General features: G+C 66.7%; 1 protein-coding gene across 4 annotated transcripts in view; it reads right to left on the reverse strand.

Annotated features, from left to right (window-relative positions):
• PIEZO1 (piezo type mechanosensitive ion channel component 1 (Er blood group)) overlaps nucleotides 1-20023 on the reverse strand; it is a 53969-nt gene that overhangs the window by 8015 nt on the left and 25931 nt on the right. For all 4 annotated transcript variants that reach the window (XM_060288491.1, XM_030849473.2, XM_030849470.2 and 1 more), the window contains exons 3-28: nucleotides 15657-15779; nucleotides 14710-14752; nucleotides 14461-14599; nucleotides 11591-11759; nucleotides 11231-11444; nucleotides 10970-11141; nucleotides 10773-10886; nucleotides 10609-10693; nucleotides 9816-9916; nucleotides 9209-9469; nucleotides 8463-8574; nucleotides 8174-8352; nucleotides 7870-8018; nucleotides 7604-7786; nucleotides 7122-7234; nucleotides 6865-7019; nucleotides 6576-6752; nucleotides 5976-6101; nucleotides 5698-5898; nucleotides 5044-5248; nucleotides 2128-2232; nucleotides 1378-1531; nucleotides 916-1159; nucleotides 751-847; nucleotides 488-659; nucleotides 1-90 (exon numbers count right to left, since the gene is read on the reverse strand). In XM_060288491.1, coding sequence (XP_060144474.1) covers nucleotides 1-90; nucleotides 488-659; nucleotides 751-847; nucleotides 916-1159; nucleotides 1378-1531; nucleotides 2128-2232; nucleotides 5044-5248; nucleotides 5698-5898; nucleotides 5976-6101; nucleotides 6576-6752; nucleotides 6865-7019; nucleotides 7122-7234; nucleotides 7604-7786; nucleotides 7870-8018; nucleotides 8174-8352; nucleotides 8463-8574; nucleotides 9209-9469; nucleotides 9816-9916; nucleotides 10609-10693; nucleotides 10773-10886; nucleotides 10970-11141; nucleotides 11231-11444; nucleotides 11591-11759; nucleotides 14461-14599; nucleotides 14710-14752; nucleotides 15657-15779 — 3883 coding nt within the window. The remainder of the gene's footprint in view (nucleotides 91-487; nucleotides 660-750; nucleotides 848-915; nucleotides 1160-1377; nucleotides 1532-2127; nucleotides 2233-5043; nucleotides 5249-5697; nucleotides 5899-5975; nucleotides 6102-6575; nucleotides 6753-6864; nucleotides 7020-7121; nucleotides 7235-7603; nucleotides 7787-7869; nucleotides 8019-8173; nucleotides 8353-8462; nucleotides 8575-9208; nucleotides 9470-9815; nucleotides 9917-10608; nucleotides 10694-10772; nucleotides 10887-10969; nucleotides 11142-11230; nucleotides 11445-11590; nucleotides 11760-14460; nucleotides 14600-14709; nucleotides 14753-15656; nucleotides 15780-20023) is intronic.

A 20023-nucleotide genomic window follows, 5' to 3' on the forward strand; every position in this document is an offset into this window, starting at 1 on the left:
TGTCTCTTCAGCTGGGCCAGCGACTTCTCCTCCGCCCTGCGGTGGAGCTCGATGGTCTTGAGGTTGGCAGCGTTGTAGAGGCCAAAGCCCCTGTGGGGCGGCAACGGGGGTGGGGCATTAGCTCCGGCTCAGCCTGGTGTCCCAGGCCCTGCCCACTCACAGCAGCAGGGGCCCAGCCCACAGAGCTCAACACCGCCTTGTTGCATGCTGCTTCTGTGAGAGAGAGACCCTCCCGCAGCCTCCAGGGGTAGAAGATGGGGGGGGGGTGGGAGAGCCGCTGGCCCATCAGCCAAAGTGCAGGGATGCGCCCTCAGGCCAGCGCGGTGGCCACGACCGGCCCAAAGCGCCAGCTGGTGGCAGAGCCGGGGCCGAGGCCACACACCACCGGGGTACTGAGAAGGTCCTAGCGGGTCTGTCTCCTTGGTTCTCCCTCTAGGGGGCGGGTCACGTCATGGAGGGACGGCCCGGGGTGCGGCGGGGGGCCCACCTGGAGGCCTGCAGGGCAGTGGCGCGGAGCTCGGCCCGGACGTGCAGGAAGTAATAGCTGAGGAAGACGCGGCGCTGCAGCAGCAGGAATAGGAAGCAGACGCTGTCCCACAGGACGCCCGCCGCCTCCACAGGCAGCAGGCAGTCCTGGTCGCGGCCCAGCATCTCCTTAGCTGCGGATGGACGCCAACCAGGTCAGGGTCCTGGAAGCCGCGTACGTCCCCACGCGCCTTGGGGCCCCGGCCGCCTGCCTCGCCCACTCACGGTTGTAGTAGCCTTTGACCGTGCACACGAGGCTGAAGAGCTGGATGACCCAGCAGAAGCTGCTCTGCATCTGCTCCACGAAGACGCAGGACAGGAGCTGAAGGCGGGAGGAGGGTCAGCCTGGGCGCCCCTGGGCGGGGGCTGGGGGCTGGGGGCCGGGCTCACCGAGAGCATGTTCTTGGAGACGATGACGGTGACGTTGTAGAGAATGAGGCAGTCCCATAGCACGAGGCGGGTGCGCGTGTCCTTCTGCTGCAGGCTGGTGCCAAACAGCAGCAGGTAGAAGCAGGCCAGCAGGTAGCCCAGCCCGAAGATGCTGACGCGTGTGGCCCCCGTGACAAACACCACCACCAGCACCAGCCAGAAGAGGTAGCGGAAGACGGCCACCTTCAGCATGTCGAGGTAGGACCTGCCGGGAAGAGCGTCACTCTGGGCCCTGGTCACCGCCGCCTCTGCCGCAGCCCAGGACCAGGGGAACTCCCGGGCGGCCCCTCTGCTGCGGGGTCAGCATCCGCCACTCGTCCCGGCCGCAGAGACACCCCTGGCAGCGCGCGTCCTGGCTCGGTCCCGCTCGAGCCCAGGCGCGTCTGTCGGCCCCGGGAGCCGTGCGGCCTCTGCGACGCCCACCTGCAGTGGATGAAGTTGGGCACGGGGTTGGGCTCCCCCTGCAGCGGCTCCAGGTCATCAGTGTTAATGCCTGCCACGTGCTGCCACTCCTCCGTGCGCTCGGCCAAGAACACCTGCCACTGCTGGGAGGCGCAGAGCAGCAGGAGGACGTCATCTGTGGGCACACAGGAGGCCACTGCCGCGCCGCGCCGCGCCCCGGGGAGCGCTGGCTGCACAGAGGCCTGGCCCACGACGGGGTGCAGGGCACTTCCTGCCCGGCACTGCCCTCATCCCCCAGGCCCTGGGCGGAAGCATGCATGCGTGTTTACACCGGCATCTACACACAGCGTGGATGCGCACACGGATGTCGGGGACACATTGCCTGTGTGCACGTTCTGCATATGTACACGTGGGGGTCTACATGCACCACACGACTGTCAGGAAGTGAGGCCAACGTGAGCCTGACTGCACACCACGTGGCATCAGTCTGCACACCCGTGTCCTCCCCCACATCCATACCTGTGTGCACACCTGCGCCCACACCGTGTGGCAGGAAGCGCACATGTGAGGTGGACCCGTGGGACCAGGCACACGGAACACGCCCCTGCGGGGAACTGTAGGACTGGACTGGCCACAAGGCCTGGACGGTTCAGCCCTCGCTGGCCGCACAGGAGGGTCAGCGCCTGCCTGCCCCCTATCCCGCGGAAACCCGCACAGCTTCCTGCATGGCCAGCAGTGCCGTGTGTGCACGAGGGGCCCCAGGGGACTCACTGATGAGGTTGGTGGCGTTGGGGGCACTGAAGAAGTCCGGCAGGTACAGCCACCTGATCAGGGCAGAGTTCATGGGGATAGCGCGGCTCCAGCGCCACGGGTAGTCTGTGGGAAGAGGGTGCACGTCACCCACCACCCCAACCCGTCCCCAGCGTCCCCGGGAGTCGCTTGGACACCCACTCCCACCCGGAGCCTCCAGAGCACACAGGACCAGCGAGCCCAGTTCTCACGGACGTGGGCACCAGTGGCTGGGGAGGGGTGCATGGGCAGGTGGGCGGGGCACGGCCTCACGTGGTGGGCGGGGCACAGCCTCACGTGTGGGCCACAGTCGGCGTGGACCCGAATGAGGCTTCATTGTGCACCTGTCAGAACGGCTAAAATAAAACCATGTGGATGCCAAGTGCTGGCGTGGAGGTGAAGGGGCGGGACCACCCTGGGTGGTCATCCCAGAGAACTGAAAAACACGGCCACACAAACACCTGTGCACCACCCAACGAACGAACGTCCGCAGGAGCTTATCCCCGACATCCCAGACCTGGAAACGGCCCAGTGCCATCCGAGGGGGGAAAGGTCAAGCCAGCTCTGGTGCACCCAACCCGTGGAAAACTGCCCAGCAAGGAACGTGAGTGAGCAAAGCGTCATCCAGGCCACAGCCCAATGCACCTTAACTACGTCTCATGAGATAAACCAGACTCCTAGGTTACACCATCCAAAGGCAAACCATAGGGATGGAGACCAGGGTGGGCGCTGGGGATGGGAGGGAGGCAGGGACCTGGGGACGGACACAGCTCTACATGCTGGTCAGCACCACACAGTGAATTCTACTACGTGGTTGAGGGAGCCCAGGACGGAGCGCAGACTGACAGGTGATCTAATTGGACAGCGCGTGTATAACGCGCCTCCTGGGAGGGGCCAGGAAGAAAGGAGCTGCCCTAAGTGACTTTGCAAACGGCGTCTTGACAAAAGACAGATGCTGTCCACCAAGACGGAGGAGGAGCAGTGACACCGCATGGCAACACGCACGCCCGGGGCCCAGGTCTTGGTTTCTGAATTCCACCCTCCAGGGTAAGGAACCAGGCGCCAGGGCGGGGGGTGGGGGGCGACTTCCTGGGATGGGGGCAGGCAGGGGCGGCTCCTGAGGCAGCAGCACCCGGCGGACCCAAGACTGAGGACATATCCCAGGGCCAATGCGGGTACAGTGTGGACACAGCACCAGCGACAGGAGTGCAGCAGAAGCCTGGGGATACAGGCCCAGAGTCTCTCTCTACAGATAAAGTAAACAACCGGATAGATCAGTAGGGAGAAGGGACACAGCTCTTCTTTACAGATGATGCCAATCGATCACCACAGGAGACAGAAAATCACTGTGAGAAACCAAACAGCCCCTGCGGGCGGATCCACCGAGCGCGCTGAAACCAGCGGGCGAGAGTTTACAGGGAGACAAGACTCCTGCCGGGTCCTAAGCCTGCCCTGCAAGTGAACATGCGACAGCGACGAGCAGCGGCGAGACTGGCGAAAAGGGGGTGTCACCCGCGATGAGACACACCAGCCCCAGCGTGACGCACTGTGGTTTTCTTGCCAAAAGTGCTTAACCTGGTCTAAGGAAGAAACACCCATCGATGCTGGGGTGAGGGGTGTTCTACAAACGACCGCTTCCTGCTCCCCCCAGTCTCAAGGAGATGAAAGACAAAGGAGGCCAAGGAGCCGGCCGAGGACAGAGAGCGGTGGGGGCCCCTGGGGACAGTGGCTCCGGCCATGGTTGGTGGCCTGGCCCCCATTTTGGTTCTTAACTTTGGGTGCTGTGCTGGGTCGCTTCAGAGGCTGACGTTCACGTCGGGGAAACTGGGTGGAGAACGTTTAGGAACTCTGCTCTGCTTCTGCTACCCTTCAGCCAGAACTCAGAGACCGTAACCCAAAAGGGGCCTTTCCCAGGGCAGGGGCCTGACTTCCAAAAACACTGACGAGGACGTCAAAGGGCCTGCCTGCAGGGCTCCACGGGCACCTCTGAGACGCTCTGAACGTGAACGGGAACACAGGATGGATTACAAAGCGTTCAGACAGAACGCTGCACCCGCTGACAAGACAACAGGAAACAGAGCAGGAAGAGAGAGAAATCAAAGCTCCTCGCAGAGAAGCCAAGTAACAAACGTACCAGGAATAACAGAAATCAAAAACGTCCATTTTGTGAAGTCCTGCCAACGGGAGAGTCAGCAGACGTGGACGCGTGGGGCAGAGTGCTGGTCCCCTGACAGGGTGGGCTGGGGGCCCCCAACGCCCCGATGGCCACTTGACTCCCCGTCATGGACCGTTCCTGCCCAAGCATTCCCCGGTGTCTACGCTCTGGGGCACAACCCACAGAACCAAGTTCGGGGCTTTCTGTGAGGCCCCTGGCCTGACACTGGCAAGGTCACAAGAGACAGAGGCTGGGACAGTCTTGACCAAAGGCGATGGGAGAAGAGGACGGCCAAGCACTCCCGTCAGCTCCTGGTCGAAGCCAACAGCTACCAGGGACGTGGCCCTGAGGATGAGGCCGCTGAGTATGGATGGCGTATCAGACCGGGGGTGGATGGCCGTGCGTGGCCACCGTCCTGAACACAGAGGGTCCAGGGTGGCTGTACTGAGCGTGGAGCCCAGACTGACTCCCATTTGCCTGGGAAGAGCGTACAGCTGCTCCTTGGACTATTCTCCCAACCTCTCCGATTGTTTGAAAGTTTTCAAAATAGAACGTTGGGCAAAAAGAAAGCAGAGGATGAGGAGAGACCAGCGAGGGAGCCAGCACGACTGCAGCCCACAGAGTCCATGCACGGGGAGGAGGGGGCTGAGGCCACTCCAGGGGCTGGGATGCCCAGGTTGGGTGCAGCCACGCACGCCCAACTCACCCCATGCCCACCCCAGCCCGCAGGCCACCCTGCTCACCGATGCACAGGGCAGGGGGGATGCCCAGGCACAGCAGGTACTGGTAGAGCAGGAAGAGTGCCAGGAAGAGGCAGTAGCTGGGCCAGAGGCGGGCGATGGCCTCACGGCGCCGGCGGGTGAGGACGGCCACCAGCCAGCAGCCATGCAGGATGACCATGAAGTTCATGCGCTGTCCGATCACGTTCACGGCCATCAGGAAGCAGATCTGGGGGTGGCACGGCGGGACAAGGTGACCAGGATGGGGACGCAGTGAGCCGGGGGAGGAGCCCTCCTGGCTCTGCCTCTGGGCAGCCTCGGGCGGTAGTGCTTGTGCCCAGGGTGGGGGACAACGGCCCAGGCTCACGACGGCCCAGGCCACCCTCCTGGAGGGACGGAGAGGCTGGACACGTCTCGACGGTGGGGGGAACCAAGGTAGGGGCACCATGGCGGAGTCGAGACGGAGCCCCTCTCCAGCCGGGGCCCCAGGCCCCTGCCCTCACTCCGCAGGCCCCTCTCCAAGCAAGGCCAACTCAGCTGGAGGACCTGACACCCTCGGTGGTCCCCCCTCCCCCCGCGCTGGGCCTGCCCATTGCAGAAGACCCCACAGGGGGTGGCAACGACCCCCAGTGGCTCAGGCCTGCCCAGGGAGGGGGCGAGGGTCGACGCCCGCCTCACCTCCAGCCCGAACTTGTAGAAGAAGAAGTTGACGAAGTACTTGAGGCAGCTGGGCAGGTCGCGGTCCAGCTGCTGGCGGGTACCATCGGCGCAGACGGCCTGGGCCGGCAGCGGGGCCAGCTGGCGCCGGCGGCGGTGGTAGTCCTGGCAGCGGTACACCACGGCCTCGAACACCAGCAGCAGCAGGATCTGCAGGTGGCTCTGGGGGGCGTGGCCAGTCAGGCCCCGCCCAGCCCCTGGCTCCACCACCCCACCTGGCCCACCTGCCCCGCACTCACTTGGATGTAGCCCAGGTTCGGGAAGCCCTTCTGCACCCCGAACCAGTTGGCGGGGTCGATGGGTCCGCGGTACAGCAAGGACTCGTGGATCTCCGTCTTCTGCAGGTTCGTGCTGTTGGGGAAGGGCTGGGGGAGGGGCGGCGTCAGCACCTGCTGCCTACCAGGCACCGGACGCTGACCCCAGGGACCGCCAGCCCCACGCGACACCCCCGCTGCAGCCACAGCTCCGATGGGTCTGCGCCGGAGCACAGCTGTCCCCAACCAGGGACATGGGGCACCGTCAGCCTCCAACCCACCTCAGTGGGGAAGGGAACATGGCTGGTGTTTGGGGACAGGGAAGCCACCAGCAGGGGCTGGGAGAGGGAAGAGAAGTCTGTGGGTGGGCTTCCCTGAGCAGCCCCGCACTTCTCTCCAGTGGACATCAGGCCTCTGTGCCCCTCACACCAGGACCTGCACTTCCGTCAGGAAGTCAGCCGGGTCGGGACACATCTCTGAACCCAGATGTCTCGACCTGGAGAGTGGGTCCTCCGCAGGAAGCCCAGGCCCCAGGGACAGGCCCTCGCATCCGTCCCTCCACCCGAGCTGGAGCAGCGGCCGTACCTCGGTGCAGTTGCTGGCGTACTCGTGGGGGCTGACGACCTTGAGCTGGTACAGCATCTTGCACACGATGATGATACAGGTCCACACGGTGGCCAGGCAGGAGGCCATGGGCCGGAAGCGGGGGTAGGGCAGGGCGAAGGCCCACAGCACGACCAGCAGGAAGTTCAGCACCGACACCTGTGGGCAGGCGGGCAGTGGCGGCGGAGCTGCGCCCTCCCCACGGGCCCACGATCCGCAGCCACGTGCCGGTACCGGCTCAGCGAGAGTGCCTGAGCGTGCCCACACTCACCTCATTCAGGGCCACCCACATGGTGTACAGGGCCACCATCTTGAAGACGTGCAGCTCTAGCAGACGCCGCGTGAGCAGTTGCGCGCGGGTGAGGACATCCGAGAAGCCGGCGGCCAGGTCCAGGAGCCGCTCAGCCACCAGGCCCCACTTGCTGGCTGTGGGGGTTGGGGGGCCAGTGAGGAGCGGGGGACAGGGCCTCTGTGGCCTGGGCCGTCCCGTCCCATGTACTGACGGGGCTCCGGGCACCTTGAGCTTACCCTCCGGGACCTGTATGGCCTGGTGGGGGCCGGCCACGCCCAGCCCCTCGTCTCTGGGTGCCGCCTCCTCTTCCTCTTGCTGCAGCAGGGGGGTCCCGCTCACCGTGTCCTGCCTGGGACAGGACCCTGAAGTGTCCTTCCCTCCCACATTCCTGGGGTGCTCTGCAGCCCCTCCCATTCCCGCCTCCCCAGGGACAAGAGAAGCCCCACCTGCCATCCCACCCCGGCGCTGGGACCCCTGTGCTGCAGCCACTAGGTGGGAGAGTGGGGCCCGGCTTGACGCCGTGATCCCCGCGGGTTGGAGAAAACATCCAGTACCTGAGGCCCCGGCATCTACAGGCAGCGGCCGAGGGCTCAACCCTGTTCCGGGTCTCCCGCCCTAACCATACAGACTCCATTCCTGCCCGAGACCGGCCTTCCCCTGTGCGGGCTCAGGGGACACTCTGCAGACCCCCAGGCCCCAGGAGGGAGGACGGGCGCACCTGTGAGCCCAGCGCAGGGTGCGGGCGCTGGGCGGGGGGCGGTGCTCGGGGTCGGTGAGCTGCATAAAGGGCCTGTGGAAGTAGTGCAGCTGCAGGATACAGGCGAGCAGGAAGAAGCCCGGAACCAGGATGCTAGAGAAGAGCTCGGACACGCTGAACTGCTCCAGGCCCAGGTCCCCCAGCCTGCGCGGGAGGAGCTGTCAGTGCCACCAGCGCGGCAGCCGCCGCCCCCCCCCCCCCCCCCCCCCCCCGCGCCCAACACTCACTGCTCATCCGTGAGGCCGGTCAGGTTGCGCCAGTAGGCGGGGAAGTCCTGGAACTGGAAGGTGTAGACGGCCACCAGCACCAGCATGGTGTAGGCCACCACCAGCCACCAGAACGCCTTGAGCAGCTTCCGCCACAGGCTGTAGTAGACCTGCCGGCGGCCAGGCGCGGCGAGGTCAGCCCGCGAGGCCCTGCACGCCCGCGCCCCGCCCATGCCCCGCCCCCACTCCGCCCCTGCAACCCGCGCCCCGCCCATGCCCCGCCCCCCCACTCCGCCCCTGCATGCCCGCGCCCCGCCCCCGGTACCTGGAAGAGAGTGAGGCAGAGCAGGAAGAGCAGCATGTAGACGATCTTGTACACGACAAGGCGGCCGGCGAAGCTGACCACGATGAACATGCCACCGCACACGTAGACCCAGTACTTGGCGTACACGCCCCTGACCAGCTCCCCCAGGCTCCGCAGCAGCGTCCGCGTCTGGGTGGGCTCTGCGGGCCAGGCGGAGGGGGGGGCGAGCGGGGTGCAGCTTCAGGACCGGGCGGGTGGCGGAGGGGCCGCGCCCCCTTTCCCCCCTCCCCCCACTGCCCGGCCCGCTCACCTGCGGCGGCCACAGTGACCTCCATCAGCGCCACGGGGTCCCGCGCCCTCTTCAGCAGCTTCTCCTTCACAAACTGGCGCAGCAGAAGCCAGAAGGTGAGGGTGCACAGCAGCTGGGGGGCAGGGGCGGCGGCACTGAGTGGGGCCCGGCCGGTGGAGCCGGGAGCCGGGGTGAGACCGCAGCAGGAAGGCGGCCTGCCCGGCCCCCGCGCGCCAGCCTCCCTGCAGGCAGAAGCTCAGCCTCTCGTACGCGCGCACGAGTTCACGCACAGATGCACACGCTCCCACACAGCAGCCCCTGCACTCACACGCCACCTCGTCTGCACACAGACCCGCAGGTGAACGCGGGGTCACAGGTGTTTGCACACTTGCAGGCTCCTGGGCTTGCACAGTGAGATATAACTAACTCATGGGCCCCCAACACGTGACCGGCAGCAGCACGGCCGTCCAGGTGCAATGGCCTGTCCCAGAAGGGGGCATGGCAAAGACACAGACGCCCGCTGAGACCCAGGGACCGCGTGCGACGCTCACAGAGCCCGTGTCAGGCAGATGGGGTGGCACCCCCAGGAACACGAGATCATCACTCATTCACTCAACAAACGCTCTTCAAGCAACTACTCCGGGCCGGCTGGGTGACCCCGGTGACCACCAGACATGGGCTCCGGCCTCCAGAGCGCCCACGGCACTAGAAGCTGAACAGGCAGCATGGCGTCATCACAGGCACGCAGAGGGCGGGAAGAGGCTCACCATGGCGCCCAGGTCCAGGCAGGGGTAGCGGGTGTGCTCCAGTCCCAGCTGGCGCAGGCTGACGGGGCCCAGGGCAGTGGGCAGCTCGGGCCGCAGGTCCATGGCCCACACGTAGCGCAGGCTGCAGAGCGCCAGCCCGTAGAGCAATATGAAAGGCGAGCAGAGCATGGCCATCTGGTGGCGGCTACGCACGGTCCAGATGAGACAGGCCCAGAGCAGCAGCACGAAGGTCAGCCAGCTGTGGTAGGTGATGCTCCACACCTGGACGGCCAGGGTGTGGGTGGGGCTGCGCAGGACACCCGCCTGGCACCCACACCCCATTCCCCCAGGCTGATGAGGTGGTGGACCCCCGGGGCCGGGGGTGTGTGTGCTCCGACAGGAAGGCCAACCTGCCCCGCTGGCCCGGAGAGCTGCCCAGGCACACCCACACCCCCACCGCACGTATGCGCACACTCACACACGCGGCTGGGGGCTGGCCGGGGCTGCTCCTGGCCTAGCAGGTCACAGTCCCAACCGCTTCTGGTGACAAGGCACCAGGACACCATCTGTGGCGAGGGGGCCCGCGGGAAGCCCCAGCCCGAGGGGTGGCCCAGGCCAGCGCCCTTACCATCATGGCGATGAGGGCACATACGTAGCTCTGGTCCATGATGAGGTGGCCCAGGCCGTGCAACGGAGACGTCTCCTTAGGCCCAGTCAGCCTGGGGCGCGCTAAGGGGTGAGGGCAGGGGTCACCAGAGAGGCGAGACCCCTACTGGGGAAACTCCAACGTCAATAGGCCCGAGCCCCTTGCCTACACCCGAGTGGCCCGAAAATGCAGACAGCACGCTGGAGCCACAGCCCAGGTGGAGGGGGGCCCCACCTGGCACAGGCTCACGGGGCATTGGGGGAGGAACACACGGGCAAAGGGCCCGGGCTCCCGTCCGACCCTGTTCCCGATGTGCTGTGGGACCCTGGCCAGTCCTCGCCCCTCTCCAGGCCTTGGCTTCCGAGACTCTGAAGGGATGGGGTGGAGGAGATTGCCCTGATTCCCTTCCAGCTCCGTGAGCACCCACGTCCCCAGATGCCAGCCCCCGAGGCCAGCGGCTTGAGCCTCTGTTTTGTAAAATGGAAATTGAAGCTTAGCACAAAAACAAAAAGGAAAAGGAAAGAGCACCCCAGAGCCCTGCCCTGGGGACACTGTCTTCACAGCTCCCAGGGCCGCAGAGGCAGCCCAAGGCAGAGCAGTCAAGGTCTCGGGGGACTGGGAGGCAGGTGGGGAGCGGGTGGGAGCCTGGAGACCCCCGCAGGGTCTCGGGTTCCATGAGCATCACAGATACGGCGCCCGCCCTGGGCGGCCGCTGGACAGGCTGACCGGGCGAGGCCACCAGGGGGCAGCACCCGTGTGGCCGCATCATACTCACGGGGCCGCTGCTGGGCAGGGCTGTGGCCCGTGAGGTCGTGCACGATGCAGTTGTCCTCAGGGTCCGGCGGCACAGGCATCGTGTGCTGCAGACAAGCCAGGGCCCGTGAGCCGAGCCTGGAGGCGTGGGGGCGCCAGCCCCGCCGCTCGGTCCGGACCCCTCACCTGCGTGGCCTCCTCCTCCCTGGTGGCTGGAGCCCCGGCCTGGCCCTGGGGCCGCTGCTCCACCTCGGTCAGCTCCACCTCCAGCTCCATGTCGCCCCCGGCCGCCTCCTTCCCCTGTGGAGGCCGGAGGGGAGAGCTCAGCCCCCCGCCCCGGCCTGAGGGGTGCAGGGACGCGGGGCGCTGGCCTGGGCACTGACCCGGTCCGCGGGCCGGCGCGCTTGCAGCTTCAGGAGCGAGGTCACGGTGTAGCAGAGCAGCAGCAGGATGCCGGGGCTCACGTACACGGGCCAGTCATGGCTGGTATTGAGGACCAGCGCGTTGGGGCTGGAGCAGTTGGGGGGGGGCACGAAGTCCTTGAGCCCGAACACCCTGCCCACAGAAGGTGCGTTACTGACCGCGGCGAGGAAGTTCACGGGTGCGAGGCGGGCAGGGCCGGGGCCCCGTGGGCGAGCCCTCACCTGGCCCAGATGCTGGCAGGCGGGAGCATGGACTGGGCGAGGGGCGTCTGGTAGCAGTAGAGGCAGAGGAGATGGCCGGCGCCAAAGCAGCCCACCGTGACGCAGAGTGCGCTGAAGCCCAGGGGGCTGATGGGAAAGTGGCAGGCCCACCAGGTGCAGACGGTCAGGAACAGCAGGAAGTAGACGCTGGAGAAGGCTGACGGGTGGGCGATGCCTGCAGGCCAGGCAGAGGCGCACAGGGTCACGCCCGGCCTGGGCAGCCTGACCGCCGTCTCGCTGCTCAGTGGGGAGCTTGGCTGCCGAGACCCCTGCCGGTGTGACCGCCAGCGGTGGGGTCCCAGCTCCCTGCCCAGTGGGTACCTGCCAGCGCGAGGAGCACTACGGCCAGAGTCCGCCCAGCGGCCACCAGCAGCCAGTGCGCTGTGATCCGGAACCGGGCGGCCAGCCAAGATCTCCGCTTGTGGGTCAGTGCAGGGGCTTCCTGCAGCCCCACCAGGGAGCCGGTGTCCACGCCCCCATCATCGTGGTCCTGCCGAGGTCACAGGGCGGGCGCAAGTCAGGTGCGTGGGGAGGAGCCACCCCTCCTCACGGATGTGAGGCCTCGGAGGGCCCACACCCGCCGCGGGCCCTCCGAGGACACGGGGCCGCCAGCCTGAGCATGGCCGCGTGCTGCCCTCCAGGCCCAACTCCGCCCACCGTCTTCCCACCGCGTCGCTCGGGTTCACAGCCCTGGAGGGCGCCCACTGCGGCAGCAAGACACGCTCCTGCCAAGGCTTGGCGCTCAGATGACCGACCCGCGCAGGCTGACCTCACGGTGCTCTGAAGCCCCTCAAGGGCCTCTTCACTCCCCACCCCCACCAGGGGACCCCGAGGACAGGGCAGGCCCACAGGCTCCTGCATCTGTCCCCGGTGCCCTTGGCCTGAGAGGGCCCGCGTGGGGATCTTTAGGGAAAAGGAAAGCAGGGCACAGCACAGCCACGTGTGCAGCTCACTCCACAGTCACAGGGCGCCTCTACACCCTAGCCTCGGCCCCACGGCACCTTCCTCGTCAGCACCGCGACGGAGGCTCGGAGCGGACCCCAAATCACACGGCCAGGGAGGACAGCGCCCAGGGTGCCGCCGCCTCCTGCTCTGCTGCCCAGTGGGGCTTCTGGGGAGTGAGACGCACACCTGGGCGGCCCTTCCCGGCCTCAACGGCCTGCGGGGCGCAGAGACCCACCAGGGCCTGCTGCCCTGGTCCCACCTCAGGGTTTCCCAGAACAGAGCAGCTTCCTGGAACCAGGGAGGCCAGGGGGAGGCAGAAAGAACACAGACTCTTTGTCAGACGCCAGCTGTACCATGGGCGCCGTGCCTATGCCCTGCCCCGGGGCGGAGGCGGCCCTTGGTGTCCAGGCTGACAGCACGGGCTCAGGGGCCCGGCGCCCCGGTCACTCACACACCGGCTTCGAGTCGGGGGTTAGGGGTCTTGCCTGTGCAGCCTTGGTGAGCCCCCTAACCGCTCTCAGTCTGTTTCCTGCCTGTCAAATGAGGGTGGGGCACGGGGCAGGCCCCAGCCCTGGGGTCAGAGCAGTACCCAGGGTCCCCCCATCATGCACCAGGACGGCGGGATAGGGGGACAGCTGCTGGAAGGCACTACAGCCAGGCCCGAGCTCAACCCTGCCCACAGCCTGGCCCCGGCCCTGGGAAAGCTGCCGTGGAAAATGAGCGTTTCTGGGAGTGGGAAGAACAGAGGCAGCTGCTGGGCAGAAGGACAGCTGCTGGGGGCCGCCCGCATGGTCCAGCCCACCCAGGCCCGGCTACAGCCCCGCCTCGGCCGGCCCCCCCGGGACGCACCTCCCACCGCAGCCCCAATGACCCCCTCAGGGCAGGCACAGACCCAGGTGTGCCAAGTCAGGACGGGCGCGTGTGCACAGATCGTGTGCAGCCGCGTGTGCCACGGCCCTGCCGGTGGCAGCATCCACACGGGCGCTGGGGCTGCTTCTGGCCTTGAACGCCGGGCGCCTGTGATGGGCCCCCGTGGCCTTGCTCTGACATCTGTCTACACCAGCCGCCCCGGGGCCGGAGGTCAGCCCCCAGGGGCTGCCAGGACAGCCCTGTGCTCCGAGGGGTGATGGGCAGCGTGGGCTGGGGAGCTGGCCCCTCCCGCCCGCCCCAGGCGTGGGAAACAAGTGAAGCTGTTCTGGGAAGCCCCGGCTCTGCTAACGAGGAAACCAGAGGCCTCCCTGGCCCCTGCGCCCACCGGTGCCCATGCACCGGGGAGATGGAGGGGGATGGCCAAGTCAGGGAGCCACCCCGAGGGCAGGCAGCAGGGCGGTCCCAGCCCCACTTGACCCCCACAAGTGCCTGGAAAAGCCACTCCACCTCCAGGCCCCCGTCTCCCCCTCTGAAATGCGGGTGCCAGCCTTGTCCTGCAGGACTCGGGGGACAGGCAGGTCAGCTGTAGGCTGAGCCCCGTCTCAACCTGCGGTAGGAAGTCCCCTTCTCCCTGGGGACTGAGGCCCTCGTTTCCGCAAGCATCAGCTGCTGGGCCAGCGGACACTGGGGCTGAAGGCGTGAGCCTGGGGCCCCCCAGGGCCTCCCAGGCAGGGACCCTGGATGGCCACAGACCCGGCCCAGCCCTGGAGACCAGGTCCTACTCGACAGAGGCTGAGGCCGAGTGTGAGGGGCCCAGACTGGGCTCGAGACCACAGCCCTCGTGCAGGGACAGGAGAGGACACGGAGGGTAGAGCCCACGGGGACCCCGAGGACTCTGGCGGAGGGCCCTGCTTCAGGTCTCTGAGCCGACACAGCCCCTGCCTTGACACACACGGCCCACCGATGGCCCCACTGTGGGCACGGCTGCTCAAACATCGTCTGTCCCTCTGTCGGTCCGTCCTTTCACCCATCGGCCCCTAGGTGCTCCCTGACGGCTGGCGCAGGTCATCCTCCAAGAGCGCTGACTCCCTACTGCCCTACGGCCCCGAAGACCCTCTTCCAGGGGCAGCTCGAAAGGCGCAGGCGCTGCCTGGGGTCCCTGCACGCGCTAGGACCACGCGCTGCAGTGCTAGCAACCCCCCACAGGGACGTGCACTGGACCTCCTCCATGGCCATGTCTCTCCATGATGGGCACATACGGACTTTTACAACTAAACCGTCCACGTTTGTAGAAAGAAAGAGATAGAGAGAGAGGAACAAAGAGAAGTACAATAGTCCTCAGGTGGCTGGGACACAGGCGCGCCCCCATCCCTCACCGGCTCCTGGGCGCGCTGGCTCCGCCGGGCCGTCCGCGTACGGCGCCCGCAGACGCCAAGGCACAGGGAGGAGGCCGCCAGGACACCCAGGTCGGGGGCCACCAGGCGGATGGCGTTCGGCACGTCCTTCAGGTCCAGCCTGTGGAGGGTAGGGAAAGCCGGTGGTCGGCTCAGGGGGGCAGGTGCCAGCAGGGGGCGCCCCGGGAGCTGGAGGCCCAGGAAATCCCCGAGGGAGGCTGGGGGACTCACCTCGTGACCCCAATGTGTCGGGAGACGGTGTCCCAGGTGCTGCCTGCAGAGAGAGGCACGGGGGAACCGGGTCAGGCGGGCGGGTGCTGAGAAACCCCTTCTGTGTTGCCAGGAGGGCCACGGAACCCCTGGTGTCTGGGGGTGCTTGAGAACGCTGCCTCCGCCGGTAGGGTACTTCCGCCTGGCAGAATGGGTTTCATGGCCCAGCCGGGCGCTGTGTGGCCCGGGAGGCTGGGCCGGGCTCTCGGACCCATCGGCCGAGGCCGGCCGCTCCTTGGGGGCCCGAGGGGGGAGGGCTGGTCTAAGAGCCGCCAGGACCAGAGGGCGCTCGAGGCACCTGACTTCTCTCCAGTTTCTAAACTGCAGGAGAGGCACGATCTTCACGGAATGAAAATGGGAAGCGGGGTGGGACACCCTGCCCGCCACGAGCCGCTAGGACGTGGAGGTGGGAGACCCCACCGGGCAGTAGGGATGGGAGCCCAGGGTTCCGGCGTCTGAACACTGGGGCGCTAGTGTCAGTGGAGGTGGGAGGGCTGGGTGCCGGCTGGGGATTCCATCCTCGGGGTGAAAGCGTGCAGGACAGTGGGCGGGCGGCACACCAGGGCCCGCCCCCTCGGCCAAGGGCTCAGGAGGAAGATGCGAGACGGAGGGGCCTGCGAAGACCGGGGCTGCCCGGACACAGTGCTCTGGGACCAGCACGGGGCCGGGGCTCAGCCCAGCCTCACGGCCACCTATTACCGGGGCACTTAGAGCTGGGCCATTTGGGCCGGATGTGAATCGTGGCTGGGCTCAGAGGCGGCCCACATTAGGCAGGGCCTGGGTGAGGCAGGGCGGCCCCTGAGGCTGAGTTGACCTTTCCGAGGAGGCTGAGGCTCCCCCACCCTCCCCAGGCTCTCCCCCGGGCCTGCTGCCCCCAGGCACCCCCTTCCCGGCCCTTCGTGACTCACAGTTCGGCCCCAGAAGCTGGTCCAGGTGGGGCACGGTGTGCAGGCATATCTGGAAGGTGAGGTGGGCTGCCAGGAAGAGGAGGCTGAAACCCAGCAGGGCTCGCAGGAGGCGGCCGGTGTGACCTGGAGGCAGAGACGGGAGCGGTGGGGCCGGCATGCAGCCAGGCCTGGAGCGGGGGGATGCGGAGGGAGCAGACCGCTCAAGGCCACTCAGCCCTGGCTACCGGCCGAGCCAGGCTGTGCGCACCAGCCCGAGACACGCACCCAGCACGGACCCAGGGTCTTACGGGGCCGTGAGAAGTGAGCTCATGCAGCACCCCCCTCCTACACCAGCCCACTGACAGCTCACCCAGCCCCGTGGTCCAGCACTATCACGACCCCGATTTACAGACGGGAATGGACACAGAGAGGTGAAGTGACTTGCCCACAGTCGCACAGCAAAGAATCAGCAGAGTACACGGTACACCCATCCTGCCTGCGCTTGGTCTTGTCCCCGTCCTGGGGCGTGGAGCAGTGGGGGCAGAGCCAGTGCAGGAAGGAAAAGCTCCCTCCAGCTTTGCTCATGTATCCCGGAAACATCTGTGTTGCTGCCTGGCCCTGGCAGTGGGGTGCTGCCTCATGCCCAGTGCGGGCTGAGAGCGTGCACCGTCCAGGGAAGGCCCCACCCAGCACTCAGCCACACCGCCTATCGAACCTGGGATGCTCTCCTGCCCACGCAAAGCCTCGGGCTCCGAGAGGCGGCTGTACCCCGGGATTTCACACGATGAGTTGATGTATGGGAGGAGGAACGAATGGATGGATGGACGAAGGGATGAGGGGACGGATGGGGAACAAATGGATGGGAGGATAAATGGGTGGATGGGAGGATGAAGGGTGGATGGATAGATGGGAGAAAGGATGGATAAATGGTGGATGAGAGGATGTATGACGCAGGATAGATGGGGGAATGGATGGGAGATAGATGGGTGGGAGGAGAGATGGATGGATGGGGGATGATGGGATGGGGGATGGATGGAAGAATGGATGGAAGGAAGGAGGGATGGATGAACGGATGGATTGGAGGACAGATAAGTCGAACAGATGGATGGGAGGATGGATGGGAGGAGAGGATGGATGGACTGGAGGACAGACACATGAATGCATGGGTGGATGGGAGGACGGGAGGATGTATGGATTATAAGATGGGCTGGATGGAGAATGAGAGGATAGAGGGATGGCTGACAGCAGTGTTGGGTGAGGCCAAAGGGCAGCTCTGATTTCAGAAGGGGAGGGGGGTCAAGCCAGTGTGGGGCTCCTGAATCGCCCAGGAGGGATAAACCGTGTGGCAGGTGACCACTAGAGTCTACCAGTGTACTCCGAGGTTCGGCCCTGAGTGCCAGAAAGAGCGAGTATCGTTGGCGGGCGCGCACGCGTGTGCATATGTGTGCGTGTGTGTCAAGGGTGCGTAGGGCGCTAGACCACACACTGCACTTGCTGGAAGTGCCGCCTGCCTCTCCTTGACCTGGGGTCACCCGTTCGGCCACGTGAGGCCTGCACAGCACAGGAGCGCCGCGGATGGACGGGGCCTGCCTTCGTGGGCAGGCAACCCCACCTCTGCCGTGCACCGTGCAGGGCAGGGGTCACACAGGAGTCTCTCCTCCCGAAGGAGCCGGGGCTCCGCTCAGGGACTTTAGGCTCAGGCAGGAATCTGGAGAAGCAGGAAGTGGGGCCGGGAGGCTGCGGCTCCAGGAGCAGAAGACAGGGAGGCTCGTGGCAGGTACAAGGGCATCTGTCTGCCCAGAGCGGGCACCGGGGTCGAGCCCCAAACCTCCCTGACGCGGCTGCTCAGTCTGCAAACGCTCCAGGGCATCTCCGCCCTCGGCACTACCTGCCGCCACGAAGGCCCCGCTCCCACGACCCTGTTCTGGGGCAGCCCCAGCCCCCGCGGGTGCAGCGCCCACCCTGGGCCCGGCTCTGGTGCTACGGAGAGCGGCTTGCAGACCTCGCCCTCCTGACGAGATACGCGTAAGCGGAGCTGAGGGAAGGGGCGTCCTCCGGTCGTCCGAGGCTCTGTCACACCGAGGACGGTGCAGAGGTGGGGCAGGGAGAGACAGGGTTCCCACGGGGGGGGACCAGAGTTGGAGCACGAGGCCCTGGGCGGGGGCAGCGGGAGGCCCACCTGCTCTGCCGACCCCGGGGCGCCGTCTGCTCACAGGCAGGAGGGTGCAGGTCTGGGGAGGATGGCGGAGCCTCTCATCCCCTCATTCGGCAAAGACAGGGAGCCTCCCGGTGCACTGACTGCTCTGCGAGGTGAACCGGGCCCGCCCACGCGGCCCACCACGTCCCAACAGCACCTGAGCTCAAGCAGAGCCGAGGGGCTCCGGGGCAGGCGCCCCCTCTCCCGCGAGCCGCCGCGGGGCTGGGTTTGTTCTAAGGCAGGGGCAGGGCCTCCCTGAGTCCCTAAACATAATCAGGTCGCCAGGAGCTGACCCCCTCGGGTCCACCTGCAGCTCTGCGGCACCTCTGCCCTGCCCTGCGCGGGGCACGTGGCCCACGGCCGCCGCCCCAGTGCCCGGCAAAGTGATGGCCCTGACCCCTCTCCGCCCTGCACAGGGAGCCGGGGTCAGGCTGACGCCCCCACGGGGATGGGGCCAGGAAGCAGTCGGCGCCCACGGGCACCCTGCACAGCCTCAGACCTTCCACCCGCTGCCGGCGCTGAGGCCCAGCTGCGGCACAGGCACGGGCAGGCCTCACGCTTTCCTCTCTTCTGCCCGGAAAAACCCGGCACCCTCCCTGTCCCCGAAGGGCCTCTGGGGCTGGAGAGATGGACGGATGGAGGTCAGGCGGATGGAGGTCAGGCGGGCAAGTCTTCCCAGCGCCTCTCCCTCTGCTCCCTGACCCCTCCCCACTCTGGACTCCTGCCCTGGCCGGGAGCCTGTGCTTCCACCACTGCCAATTAGAGGAAAGTGTTCCCAGTTGCTAGTGGGCAGGAAATATTGACGGAACAAGCAGCTCTGAACCGAAAGCCCGGGAACGGGGTCCACGGAGAGGAGAGGAAGGCCCGGATGCCAGACTCTGCCCAGCAGCCCTCCCCAGGGAGCTGCGAGTTGGGGGGCAGCTGGGCCAGCTGGCTGGGGAGGGGTCTGGCCTGGGGTACCCCGTGGCTCCCTGCTCTGCACCCGTGCTGGGGCCCCTCCCCTGAATTCTACCCACACTGCAAGATCAGGGCTCCGTACGAGTGCCCCAAGTGGGGAGAGAGGCTGAGGAGGGCGTTACCGCCAGATGCCACAGGCCGGGGAGGGGTGACCTGCCACCCTGTAGAAGGCAGAATGACACTCCTTCGGGGAAATCCATGCCCAATCCGGGGGCCCTGGGAGTGCTTCCTGACACAGCAGAGGGGAACCAACGGTGCCAATCAGCTGGACTTCCAGCAGGGAGCTGCCCCTGGCTCCCCTGGAAGGGGAGGTCCTAACTGTGGAAAGGGGGCAGGAGGGCAGAGTCAGAGTGACAGGGCGGGACTGTCACTGACAGGCCATCGCCAGCCTGGGCGATGGAGGGAGGGGCCCCGAGCCAAGAAGCTGGGAAGCAGGTGCTCCCAGAGCCTCCAGGAGGGACCAGCCCTGCAACACCTGGGCTTCCGCCCCATGAGGTCCGGGCCAGACTCCGACCTCTGGACTGTGGGTGGGGACGTGCTGTGTGGCCGCTCAGTATGGGGTGGTCTCGGCAGCCACAGGCCACGCCCGAGGCCCCAGAGTGGCCAGCACCCCCCGGGGGCAGTGCGTGGGCACGCCTCCCTCCAGGGTCTCGGCCAAACCCTCGGCCCGCCGGGCACGGGGGGTCACACCCTGGCTGTGTGACCCAACTTGCTCCCTGGGTGCCTCTCTTCACCCTCCAAAACCTAACGGCCTCCCTACCCACGGGGCACAGAGCAGTCCCCAGGCACCTGTCCTCACCGAGAAGCCGGGACGACGGCAAGTCCAGAAGCACCCAGAGAGCACCTGGTGGGAGCCCCAGCGCGAAGGGACCCCTTAGCCGTGCCCCCTTCCCGTGCCACCTGCCTGCAGGCCTGCACCTCCCTTCACAGGGGCCCGTGCTCTGCTGCGCAGGGGGCAGGGAACCTCCTACGCAGGGATCCTCTCCGCTCCAGCTCCTCTCAGACGAGCCCGTGCCGTGGGCACCACCGTCCACACCATCCTGGGGGCCCAGGAGCCCTAATGGGCCTTCCCACCCGCAGCAAGCCGAGTGCACGTGGATGGAGCCTGAGTCCACGACGGGGCTGGGGAGCCGGCGTGGCAGCTGGACCTAAGGTTGGCCGCAGCCGCTCAGGGCAGAGGGGCCGCAAGGACGGCGCTGGGACAGGGTGGGGATTGGGGGAGGGACCCGGTGGG

The sequence above is a fragment of the Globicephala melas genome, chromosome 19 (assembly GCF_963455315.2).
Source record: "Globicephala melas chromosome 19, mGloMel1.2, whole genome shotgun sequence".
Classification (NCBI taxonomy): domain Eukaryota; kingdom Metazoa; phylum Chordata; class Mammalia; order Artiodactyla; family Delphinidae; genus Globicephala; species Globicephala melas.